Genomic DNA, 12,698 nt, shown 5'->3' on the forward strand with positions numbered 1-12,698 from the left:
ATTCAAGTCGGGGGACTGTGACGGCCATTCCAGAATATTGTACTTCTCCCTCTGTATAAATGCCTTTGTAGATTTGAAAGTGTGTTTAGGGTCGCTGTCTTGTTGCAGTATCCAACCCCTGCATAACTTCAACTTTGGGACTGATGCTTGAACATTATCCTAAAGAATTTGTTGATGTTGGGTTGAATTCATCCGACCCTCGACTTTAACAAGGGCCCCAGTCCCGGAACTAGCCACACAGCCCCACAGCATGATGAAACCTCCACCAAATTTGACAGTAGGTAGCAGGTGTTTTTCTTGGAATGCGGTGTTCTTCCTCCATGCAAATCGCTTTTTGTTATTACCAAATAATAATTTTTGTCTCATCAGTCTAAAGCACTTTATTGGCTTTAATGACTGTGGCTTGTCTAAATGAGCTTTTGCATACAACAAGTGACTCTGTTTGTGACGTGAGTGCAGAATGGGCTTCTTTCTCATCACCCTGCCATACAGATGTTCTTTGTAGGCTGAGAGGGGTCCTGCCATACAGATGTTCTTTGTAGGCTGAGAGGGGTCCTGCCATACAGATGTTCTTTGTAGGCTGAGAGGGGTCCTGCCATACAGATGTTCTTTGTAGGCTGAGAGGGGTTCCCAAACTTTTTCATATGACTATATTTAATATCTATCACACTCCAGTAGTGTCAAAAATTGAGCATAGTCCATGTCCAGGGTGTGGGAGTTGTGGCTGCAAAATTCACTAAACCCATATATTCATGATAAGATATGAAAAAACATGATAATCACTGATGGATTTACATAATTCTGTGCAGTCGTCTGGTGCCCTTAAATACAAGCGGGGCCAGGGAAATGTGGTGCAGCCAGGGCACAAAGGGAAAATTAATCTGCCCTTAAGGGTAGGGACACACTGGGCGATTTGGGGAGATTTAGTCGCCTGGCGACTAATCGCCGCGACTTTCCACGACCAATCTTCCCCGAATGCCTCCCCTCGCTCTGCGCCTGGCTAAAATGAAAAATCGCCTGCGCTAATCACACGCGGCGATTCGTTTTCCGAAGTCGCCCGAAGTTTCCTCGTGAGGCAACTTCGGGCGATTTCGGAAAACGAATCGCCGTGTGTGATTAGCGCCGGCGACTTTTCATTTTATCCAGGCGCAGAGTGAGGGGAGACATTCGAGAAGAAAAGTCGCTGCGATTAGTCGCCAGGCGACTAAATCTCCCCAAATCGCCCAGTGTGTCCCTACCCTTATGGTCATAATAGTCATTCTGTTACTAATAAATCAAAGGCATCAAAAAAGCATCTCCCCCTAACTGGCCTTTAGGCTGGGCCCCCTTAGCTCATAACAAGGTTACAGATATATAGAATCATTGGGGGGTAACAGTCACCCTGCTATAGTTCCAGGGGTACCCAGGGCACAAATAAATACTCAAATCTCCCCTAACTGACGTTCATGCTGGGCCCCCTTAGCTCATAACAAGGTAACAGATATCAATTAAATAATGAGCCCTAATTGGTCTAGCCTCTAGGTTAGTGAGACTGCAGTTTGGCATACTGGGGAATTCAGTGCTGTCTTCCATAGATTTCTTGGCTGCTGTGTGCATTAAATACAGTAGGTGGCACTAGCTGACCAGTTGATGTTCCGGCTGCTTTACCCCCTGCCTGCAGGGAAGCCGATAAAATGAGGTCAGCCCTCAAGAGGGGGCTAGGAATTTCATTTCATTTCATTAGGAATAGTGTAATGGTAAAATGGTGTGTAGATAACAGATTATCAGATGACTCTTCATCTGTTTACATCCCCTGGTTCTCTTCTGCGCCCTCATTCTTCATAAACACGCCCATACTGTATTCTATGTGTGTGTGCATGTATAGCACAAACATTCCTATAGTTAAACACACAAAGCTGTTGATACAAAAGGATAGTGTAAAGAGTCTTCACCCTTCCCTGCTGCTGTTTGTAGGCTCGATGGGAATGCTAAACGCAGCCATGAGCCAAGTGCTAGGTTTGATTTTGCAAATGTATACATATTTTATCCACAATGGAGGTTGTTGCTTCTCTTTAAAAAAAGGCCGTAATTTTAGCCTGGTGGTTTAGCGTTGGTGGGGGGCGGTTGCAGGTGCTGAGCAAATGAACTGACCCGCATTAAACAAGCAAGGACTCTGTGGCCTTCATTTGCTGCCATGCCTCATATTCTCATTGGGTACCCTCTCCATGCCAACTGAAATCAGCTTGGCCATTTGGATAAGCGTCTGTGTGGTTTAGTATTTCCCAGTGTTGCTGTGTTCAGAGAGCATCTGTACCAACATGACATTCCTTCCAGGAATTGCCTCACTGCTGTCATGGCGGATCTCTCAATCTGATCCAACAACATGCACCCCCTACAGTCAGCCAGCCATAACCCGATTACAGTAACTGAAAGGTTCCCATGCTGGACTCTTGCTAAGTAATACATTAAGGGGAAACTACACACAATTTGACAAAAATGTCTTTATGTGAATTCAGTCTCTTAAGCTGGCCATAGACGCAAAGATCTGATCGTACGAATCGAGGATTCGTACGATTTTCGGAACGTGTGTGGAGAGTCCCGACATTTTTCGTCCGGCGGAGATCGGTCGATGGTCGATCGGACAGGTTAGAAAATTTGTCGGCTGCCGATAATATCTCTGCGTGTATTGCCGATCGTACGATTTTCAGTGGGAGACTGTCACTAGCTTTGGTTGGACATAGATATCGTACGATTGCTGTCAGGGGCAGAACATTGCTGATCTTTTACTAATCTGACTGGTAAGACTTTGATCTGAATGGTTAGTGGCGGGTCGGGAGATGGGAAAGCCCGATCGTACGATGATTCGTACGATCGGAGCTTTGCATCTATGGCCAGCTTTACTAGCAAAATAAGATCTTCTGCTTTTGACCTTCTAAATCGGGTCCTGTGTAATCCTGCTAATCCCATTAGATGGTTTCTCCTGAGCAGGTGTAACACTTGGCACGCTGGTCCCAGGCCCCTTATGGTTCATTACGCTGCTGCTAGGGAGTGTTGACAATGCGCAAACCTCCAAAGGGAGAGGTTAATTAAGAATCCCAATTATAGAGCTAAAAAATCAAGTTTGCTACGCAGTTCCTATGGCAAGTGGCATTTATATGCAGTGAGCGGTGACGGCACATTCTGGTGGCCATGAAGCTAAAAGATGCCCAGAGGCACAGTGATGTGATTGTTTACACAGGGATGCTCATGTTTATTCAGCATCTCAATGCCTTGCTCTGCTGTCAGGTGTAGGAACCTACAGTCGTATGGTATATATAGGCCTGGATATTCTAACTGATATCTTTCTCTTCCCCTCTAGGGGTGCCCGGCGTCCAGATCTTCATGCCAGCCCTATCCCCTACCATGGAAGAGGGAAACATCGTTAAGTGGCTGAAAAAAGAAGGTGAGTTTGATCACCCACTGCTTGAGCAATCAAAGCCATGCAGTCTCATTGAGGTGTTTGTGCTCAGCACTCCTACTGTGCTCCCCAAGCACTAACGCTGATTATACTCTCATACTGTACAGTCTAAGGGAAACACAGCATCCCCAACCGATTTCTTTAGTTATAAATTTGCAACGAAGGAAAGTTCTGTGTACGCAATACTTTTAGTATTTAGCTATTTAAAGGTATAAATAAAAACATACAGAGACGGAATGTTCTGGGCACACAACTTGAATACAATGTAATTTTTCCTACCGCACACCTGTAGTTCACCAGTCCTGCAATGGTGGTGCGTTCTTCCGTTGACCCGGCCGGGCCCCCTAGCAACGTACACGTATAGAGTCGGATCCGCACACACTCAAGTTAATGCAGTCGGGGAGTATCCCCTTTTATTTAGCAACCAAACCATTCAACGTTTCTGGGGTGGAACACCCTAACACCCTCCCTTCATCTGGGCACACAACTAACTATAGCCTTGTGGCTTTGGAAAAAAAATTAAATAATACCAGGTTTTAAACATAGCATATGTATACTGATTGTTAGTTCCCCTTTAAGTTCCCTTTTATTCACAGATTTATATGGTTTCTGTTTTAGGTACCGCCGGCATGGTTATTATATATACTGTCATTACTGTTCTTTTCTATCCAATACTTTTTAGAACTTCTGTGTAGCCAGCAGAAGGCACTGTTGCACTGCATAAACTGCAGCTAAGCTAAACTGCGATGCCAATCATTCTGCAAGTTAATTCCAAGTAAGCCCAGTAACAGGAGAAAAATGGGTCCTGTATGCATGTCATTTTATCCTATGCTGATAACATCTGTGTGTTTGATTCAGATAATAATAATAGGTAATTTATGTTCCATTAGGGCTGTAGGGCCCACAGATAAGCTGTTTGAATACAATGTTTTTAGCATTTAAGTAGAGGGGTCATGTTATATTTTTTACTCTAGGCATCTAAGATTAACCCTGTTCTCTCGAGAGAGAACTGTTAATGGCAAGCATATCATGTATCTGCAGCCGCTGGACAAACTGATAGAATATATAGATATTTTTTATCCAGAATGCTCCGAATTACTGATTGCCGTCTCCCATAGACTCCATTTTATCCAAATAAAAATGATTTCCTTTTTCTCTGTAATAATAAAACAGTACCGTGCACTTAATTATAAGATATAATTAATTCTTATTGGAAGTAGAGCCAGTCTATTGGGTTTATTTAATGTTTACATGATTTTCTAGTAAACTTTAAGTATTGAGATCTAAATTACGGAAAGATCTGTTGTAATTTGTTTTTTAAATTAGGGTACTATTCTAATTAGTTGGCAGTGCCAGACAGTGTGTTTATAACCCACTTATTGAATCATTTTTCATTATGGATACAGATTTGCAAAAATTCAGTTATTAAATGAGTTGTTTAGCTTTGTCCAAAATAGAGATAATTTGATGCCACAAACCGTGTGTCTTGTTGATAGCTCAGTCAAACAGTAATCTGGTTTTGCCAAGTCCAGAGAGGAAGTATCATGTTGAAAATAAGATTTCACTGGAGAGCTGATGTGTTGAAGTGGGTAATAAGTTTATTCAAGATTCATTTGCATTAAATGTTTCGGACCTCTAGGGTCCTTCTTCTGGTGCAGTTAACAACATACTGAGTGAACAAGGCTTTTTAAGGCCAACAATCCCATCCCACAACCATCATGTGATCAAACAATTACATACTAGCTCCATCTTAAGGCCAAGTATATGTATTACATTCTGATTAGAAAATGTATACTACATTTAAAGGGATACTGTCATGGGAAAATTTTTTTTTTCAAAATGAATCAGTTAATAGTGCTCCAGCAGAATTCAGCGCTGAAATCCATTTCTCAAAAGAGCAAACAGATTTTTTTATATTCAATTTTGAAATCTGACATGGGGCTAGACATATTGTCAATTTCCCAGCTGCCCCAAGTCATGTGACTTGTGCTCTGATAAACTTCTTTACTGCTGTACTGCAAGTTGGAGTGATATTACCCCCTCCCCCCCCCAGCAGCCAAACAAAAGAACAATGGGAAGGTAACCAGATAACAGCTCCCTAAAGCTGGCCATAGACGCAAAGATCCGATCGTACGAATCAACGTACGATCTGACTTTCCCATCTCCCGACCCTCCACTAACCATTCAGATCAAAGTCTTTACCATTCCGATCAAATAAGAACAGATCACCCAATGTTCTGCCCCTGACAGCAATCGTACGATACTTATGTCTGACAACACTAGTGACAGTCTCCCTCTGAAAATCGTACGATCGGCAATACACGCAGAGATATTATCGGGAGGCGACAGAAATTTTCTAACCTGTCTGATCGACCAAACGACCGATCTCCGCCGGACGAAAAATGTCAGAGCTCTCCACACATGGTCCGAAAATCGTACGAATCCACGATTCGTACGATCGGATCTTTGCGTCTATGGCCGGCTTAACACAAGATAACAGCTCCCTGGTAGATCGAAGAACAACACTCAATAGTAAAAACCCATGTCTCACTGAGACACATTCAGTTACATTGAGAAGGAAAAACAGCAGCCTGCCAGAAAGCATTTCTCTCCTAAAGTGCAAGCACAAGTCACATAACCAGGGGCAGCTGGGAAATTGCCAAAATGTCTAGCCCCATGTCATTTCAAAATTGAATATAAAAAAAAATCTGTTTGCTCTTTTGAGAAATTAATTTCTGTGAAGAATTCTGCTGGAGCAGCACTATCAACTGATTTATTTTCAAAAATTCTTTTTTTCCCATGACCATATCCCTTTAAGCTCCAAGCTTCGTTCATTCCTTTTGGTTCTATTGTGTTCAGTAATTCTATCCATTTGGCTTCCTGTTGTAAGAGCAATGATTTTCTGTCACCCCCTCTGCAAGGCATATTCACCTTCTGTAAAACTATCCATGTTAGGCTTATTGCACTGTGTCTTTCATTAAAGATATGATGGCCAACTGGTGTGTCTGTCTTTTTATTTTTAGGATCAAAGGAAGTTATAGACCTCTTGTGCTCCCCTATCCTGACTGCCCGTATAGTCTGTCCCAAGTATAGTTTGCCACACGGGCATTTAAGGGCATATATTACGTGATCTGAATTACAGGTGTGATACTTATGCCCTTGGTGTGGGTGTGTAATGTAATCACCCTTTATTATTGAGTTACATTTACTGCAATTTAGGCATGGAAAGGTCCAATTTATTGGTTTAGCTGGAACCTGGTGTTGCTGTTGTGGTCAGATCTATCCAGCTCAGCCCTTACCAGAGAGTTTGCAAATTTTTCCCTCTCTTGTATGAGAATATCGGTCAGTCTTTGAAAAGTTTACCAAAAGTATGATCCTGTCCTAATAAGGACCAATGTTTTTTTAATAATAAATTCAATTTTTTTACTCTGTAACAAATGGGATCCTATTGTTTGTGTTTCTCTCTTTAGTGTTCCTTAAAAGGACATCACGTGATTGTAATAATACTTCATCCCTTGTTTGTTTTAGAATGTTTCTGTCATAACCCCGATCAACAAATTTCTCAATCAAGTTATTCGAGGCTTCCAAATATTTAGTATTGTCAGAGGAAATTCTTTTTATCCTTTAAAAATTGTCCCTTGGGTAAACCTCTTTGTGTGGAAGCTATCATGTAATAGAATATTGTTCCTTTCCAAGGGTTTAGTGTATAATCCAGTATTTAAATCTCCTTTCTCAATATTAATCTTTACATCAAGATAATGTATGATTTTGGGACTATAATCTGCTGTAAACTTTATCGTTTGATGTTGTGTGTTTAGGAAAGACAGAAAGGATTCTAGTTCCTCTATCGTTGAGTCCCAAATCAAGAAGATATCGTCCACAAACCGATAGTAGCAGGCGATTTTATCATTATACAAGGGATTCTGGAGGATGAGTTTTTGTTCAATAGCATTCATAAAGATATTCGCATAACTTGGAGCTAAATTAATCCCCATGGCCGTCCCTTGCAATTGTATATAATGGTCCTTGTTGAACCTGAAATAGTTTTTCTTCAAAACCAAGGCCAGTAGGTCTAGGATAAAGTAAACCTTAGGGGCACATTTACTTAGCTCGAGTGAAGGATTAGAATGAAAAATACTTTGAATTTCGAAGTATTTTTTTGGCTACTTCGACCTTCGAATCGAACGATTCGAACTAAAAATCGTTCGACTATTCAACCATTTGATAGTCGAAGTACTGTCTCTTTAAAAAAAACTTCGACCACCTACTTCGCCACCTAAAACCTACCGAGCACCAATGTTAGCCTATGGGGAAGGTCCCCATAGGCTTTCTAAGTAATTTATGATCGAAGGAAAATAGTTCGATCGATGGATTAAAATCATTTGAATCGTTCGATTCGAAGAATTTAATTGTTTGATCGAGCAAAATGCGGTAAATCCTTCGATATTTGAAGTCGAAGGATTTAACTTCGATGGTCGAATATCGAGGGTTCATTAACCAAGGGTTATTTAACCCTCGATATTCGACCTATAGTAAATGTGCCCCTTAGTGTGCGGTATATTTTCTAGCAATAGCATTTCTTCTATGTATATCATTCCCTCCTCATGGGGAATTGAAGTGTAAGGGGACTGAACGTCAATACTGCAGAAGATGCTTTCAGGCTTCACCTTACCCAGTTTTGACAGTCTTATCAAGAAGTCGGTATCTTTTAAACATGGTATTTTTTGTACAACCTCCTGTAAAAAGGTATCAACATATTGAGACAACAGTTGCCCATTCCTGAAACTATGGGACGTCCAGACGGCTTAAAGGAAAACTATACCCCCCAAACATTGTAGGTCTCTATTAAAAGATACTGAGTAAAACAGCTCATGTGTAAAACCCTGCTTCATGTAAATGAACCATTATCATAATAATATACTTTTTTAGTAGTATGTGCCATTGGGTAATCATAAATAGAAAATTGCCATTTTAAAAAATAAGGGCCGCCCCCTGAGATCGTAAGATTCACTGTGCACACATACAAACCACATGTAAGGTCACATGAGCCAATTAACAGACAGAGTTCTGCCTTTTGCTTCCTCACTTCTTCCTGTTACAGTTAGTGTTGTAGTATTTCTGGTCAGGTGATCTCTGAGGCAGCACAGATAGAGTCACGAAATGGTGGTTCAAGGCAAGAGATGTAAAAGGGCAATATTTATGTAAATATATATTCCAGTTTGGTAAGATTCTTTAATATGTCATTCAATTTGATATAAACTATCTGTTGCTTAAGTGTTCATTTTGGGGGTATAGTTTTCCTTTAACCAATTTTTTGTGTACCATGGGTAACGGGTACAGTAATGGAGTTCTGGGGTGTGGTGTGATTAAAAATGTTTTGTACTTTCAGTGATGATCTCACAATCAAAGGCATACGAGAGTTATCATCAACCATTTTTTTAATATCCCATGTGGGGTCATGGTCAACTAATTAATAATGGTCAGGGGTAGTGAGCTGTTTCATTGCTTCTTTAATGTAATCCTCCTTATTGAGGATTACTATACTACCCCTTTATCTGCCTTTTTGATTACAATATTCTCATTATTCTGTAGGCTTTTCAATGCCTCCTTTTCAGGTTTTGTGATATATACAGTTTTCTTTTGTCAGATATATTATGTACACCCCACAACTCTGAAACCTCATGTAAGATGACATTCTGAAAGGTTTCTAACGATTGGCAGGTAACACCAGGTGTAAAGAACTTTTAACCTTCAGTAAATCACTTTTATGTAACACATGTCCAGCAGGTTCACAATTTCTGTCCAGAATATGCATTTTTAATTTTAGTCTTTGAATAAATTTATGAAAGTCTACCTTGCATTAAAATTTATCTGTGGGGTGTGTAGGGATGAAACCTAAACCTTTGTTCAGGACCCCTCTTTCTGCTTTAGTCAGTACATGGCTAGATAAGTTAATGATTACGTTGTTTAGCTTTGAGCTCATTTTGAGGGTAGGGACACACTGGGCGATTTGGGGAGATTTAGTCGCCTGGCGACTAATCGCAGCGACTTTTCTCACTCTGCGCCTGGATAAAATGAAAAGTCGCCGGCGCTAATCACACACGGCGATTCGTTTTCCGAAATCGCCCGAAGTTGCCTCACGAGGAAACTTCGGGCGACTTCGGAAAACGAATCGCCGCGTGTGATTAGCGCAGGCGATTTTTCATTTTAGCCAGGCGCAGAGCGAGGGGAGGCATTCGGGGAAGATTGGTTGTGGAAAGTCGCGGCGATTAGTCGCCGGGCGACTAAATCTCCCCAAATCGCCCAGTGTGTCCCTACCCTTAGTATGATTTAGTATTACCCTTTTATGAAAGAGCTCTCCAGATTACTATTTAAGCATTCTGGTTGGTAGGGTTCAAATTACCCTAGCAACCATGCACTGATTTGAATTAGAGACTGGAATATGCATAGGAGTGAGCCTGAATAGAAAGACGAGTACCGGTAATACAAAATTAGCAATAACAATACATTTGTAGCATTTGTTTTTAAATGGGGTCAGTGACCCCTATTTGAAAGCTGGAAAGAGTCAGAAGAAAAAGGAATATAAAAAAACCCATAAAAAATAAATAATGAAGACCAATTGAAAAGTTGCTTAGAATTGACCATTCTATAACATGCTTAAAGGTTAACCACCCCTTTAACATTGTTTAAACCATTACTGTCTTTAAGGGGAGGCTGTGAATGCGGGAGATGCCCTGTGTGAAATCGAAACGGACAAAGCCGTGGTTACCATGGAATCCAACGACGATGGTGTACTGGCAAAAATTCTGGTAAAAATAAAAACAGTTGTTTTTTTTTATTTTTTTTAGATACAGTATTTAGGGGCTTGTGACAGCACTGTGTCTACAAATTCAGTCTTTTCAGAACTGGCTTTTTCTGGGATTCTCCTCTTTGTTCCGTCGGGAGTGTTCCGTGCCATCATCTCGCTCCTGATGGAAAGAATTACAGTTGCTTGCGGCCCTTGGCAGGGGCCCTTTTTACTTAGAAAAGCATCATTCCTTGTCTAGATTTTATTGCACACACCAGTGAGCTGAGCACCGCAGGCAAATCCTACTAAAATAGCTCAGTTCATGTACCTCTAAAGGAGGTTTCTCTTGCGCTCGGGAGGGCTATTTATAGAGGCTATTTGTAGCAGCAATTGGTTTGGCTTATAGATGAGAGATATGAAAGTGTTATTGTGTGGCTTATCATATCCATAGAGCCATTAGCTGTTACATTGCTCACAGAAAAAATGAGCATTATATATGTATTTGTATACTGTACTATCCTTATGGTCTTCAACAGCTACATTAATGAAGGAGAGAAACAGCATAAAGAAGCATGGACAATTAATAGGACAATTATTTTGTATCTAACTTACAGACAATATCATACTAAGGGGGTAGTTAACCTTTAAGAGGAACTATTGCGAAAATAAAAATTTAATACAAGCATCATCACACTGAAATAAGACTTTTCTACATATTATCAATTAAAAATTCTGTAGTGTTTCTGAAACAATTTATCTTCACTGTCCCTCTCTCAGCATCTGTTTCTATTCATTCTCTCTTCATGCAGGAGTTGGGTGTCAGATACGCATTGACAGTTAGATCCAATAAATCTTATAGGGGGCTCCTTCTGCCTAGAAGATGTATTAGAGCTCACTCTATTAAAATCACCAGCCATCATGTCTCTCTACATGCAAAATTTGTGCAAAAGGCAGTTATTTTGTTAGATTTTGTTTGTACTGGAATCAGATATTTGAGTGAGCTCTAATACATCTGCTAGGAAAGGAGCCCCCCTATAAGATATATTGGATGTAACTGTCATTGACTATCTGACACCCAACTGCTGCATGAAAACAGAGTGAAGAGAAACAGATGCTGAGAGAGAAAGATACATTTGTTTATTTCAGAAACGATGCAGAATATTTCATTGATTGTGTTTAGAAATTTTCAGTATGATGAAGCTTAAATTACATTTTCATTTTCGCGATAGTTCCCCTTTTAGATTAATAATGAAATTCTAATACAATTTGCGAATGATTTTCATTTAAAAAAATATTTCTGTGGTTTTGATTCAGTTAAGCTTTTTGTTCGGCAGCTTTCTCCTGTTTGGAGTTTCAGCAGTGATCTGGTTTTTAGGGTCCACTTTATCCCAGCAACCTAACAGGGTTTAAATACGAGACTGGTTGCTGAATAGGAGAGTGCCTGAATAGAAAGATAATGCATAAAGAAGTAACAGTAACAATACAACTGTAGTTTCATAGATCAAAAGGTTCTGCTTCTGGGGTCAGTGACCCCATCAGTGTGATATATATATATATATACACCACTTGAGAAAGGCTTCAGTACAGAAGCCGAAACGTCGAAATAAATACATTTTCTTTTTCTACACCTTTGAGAAGCCCTGAGAGTGCGGTTTTTGTACAATACTTGGTGTGTATATATATATATATATATATATATATATATATATATCAAATCAGCACCAAGGGCAGTGCAATGTTCGAGAGATAGAGAGGGGCAATGGTTGGTGTATTTATATATATATATATATAGATAGATAGATAGATAGATATAAATACACTAACCATTGCCCCTCTCTATCTCTCGAACATTGCACTGTCCTTGGTGCTGATTTGATTGCCTTGCTAGCACTATATTTTTGGATAGGGACTAGCTGACTGATTGGAATGCTGACTAACAAGACATTTCATTGGGAAGAGGTGTAAATATAGACTTGAATTTGTGGGAGTGAATGAGGGGTGCGTTTGTGCCTTGTAGGGACATTAGAGTCTAAGGAACTATTCTGTGAAGTAGATTAATATCTTTGGGTCGTCACAGAGGCATTCCATGACCATTGTGTAGTATAAGGAGATAATTCACAGGTAATTCTGCTTGTTTAAGTTTGAGCCCATTTGCAGATATTTACATTATACTGGGTCCTGTTTGTGAGATAGCTGGAATACAATGTGTCCACTGCCCCAGTCTTTTCCCACCAGCATAGAATTATTTTTGCACCTGAAATGTTGAATTTTTGTACCTGGAATCCTGTATCTGGAAAGAGCAAAAATAAGCGAATGCATGGGTAATGCCTTCAGGCAGCTCCCTCCTGTTTATATACAATTAAAATGCAGAATGGGATGGTGATGCTCCATAAACAAGGCACTTATACTTTACCATCTGTTTCATGGCAATATAAAACCTGGAATGGGTTTTAAAAAGGTTTCTTCCAATAAATA

At 40.2% G+C, this 12,698-nt stretch overlaps 1 protein-coding gene across 2 annotated transcripts in view; it reads left to right on the forward strand.

The window, feature by feature from the left end:
* Positions 1–12,698, forward strand: part of pdhx.S (pyruvate dehydrogenase complex component X S homeolog) — a 52,220-nt gene that overhangs the window by 6,658 nt on the left and 32,864 nt on the right. For both annotated transcript variants that reach the window (XM_018260262.2, XM_018260261.2), the window contains exons 2-3: positions 3,338–3,421; positions 10,145–10,245. In XM_018260262.2, the coding sequence (XP_018115751.1) occupies positions 3,361–3,421; positions 10,145–10,245 (162 nt within the window). In that variant the 5' untranslated portion in view covers positions 3,338–3,360. The remainder of the gene's footprint in view (positions 1–3,337; positions 3,422–10,144; positions 10,246–12,698) is intronic.

Source organism: Xenopus laevis, chromosome 4S (genome assembly GCF_017654675.1).
Source record: "Xenopus laevis strain J_2021 chromosome 4S, Xenopus_laevis_v10.1, whole genome shotgun sequence".
Taxonomy (NCBI): Eukaryota; Metazoa; Chordata; class Amphibia; order Anura; family Pipidae; genus Xenopus; species Xenopus laevis.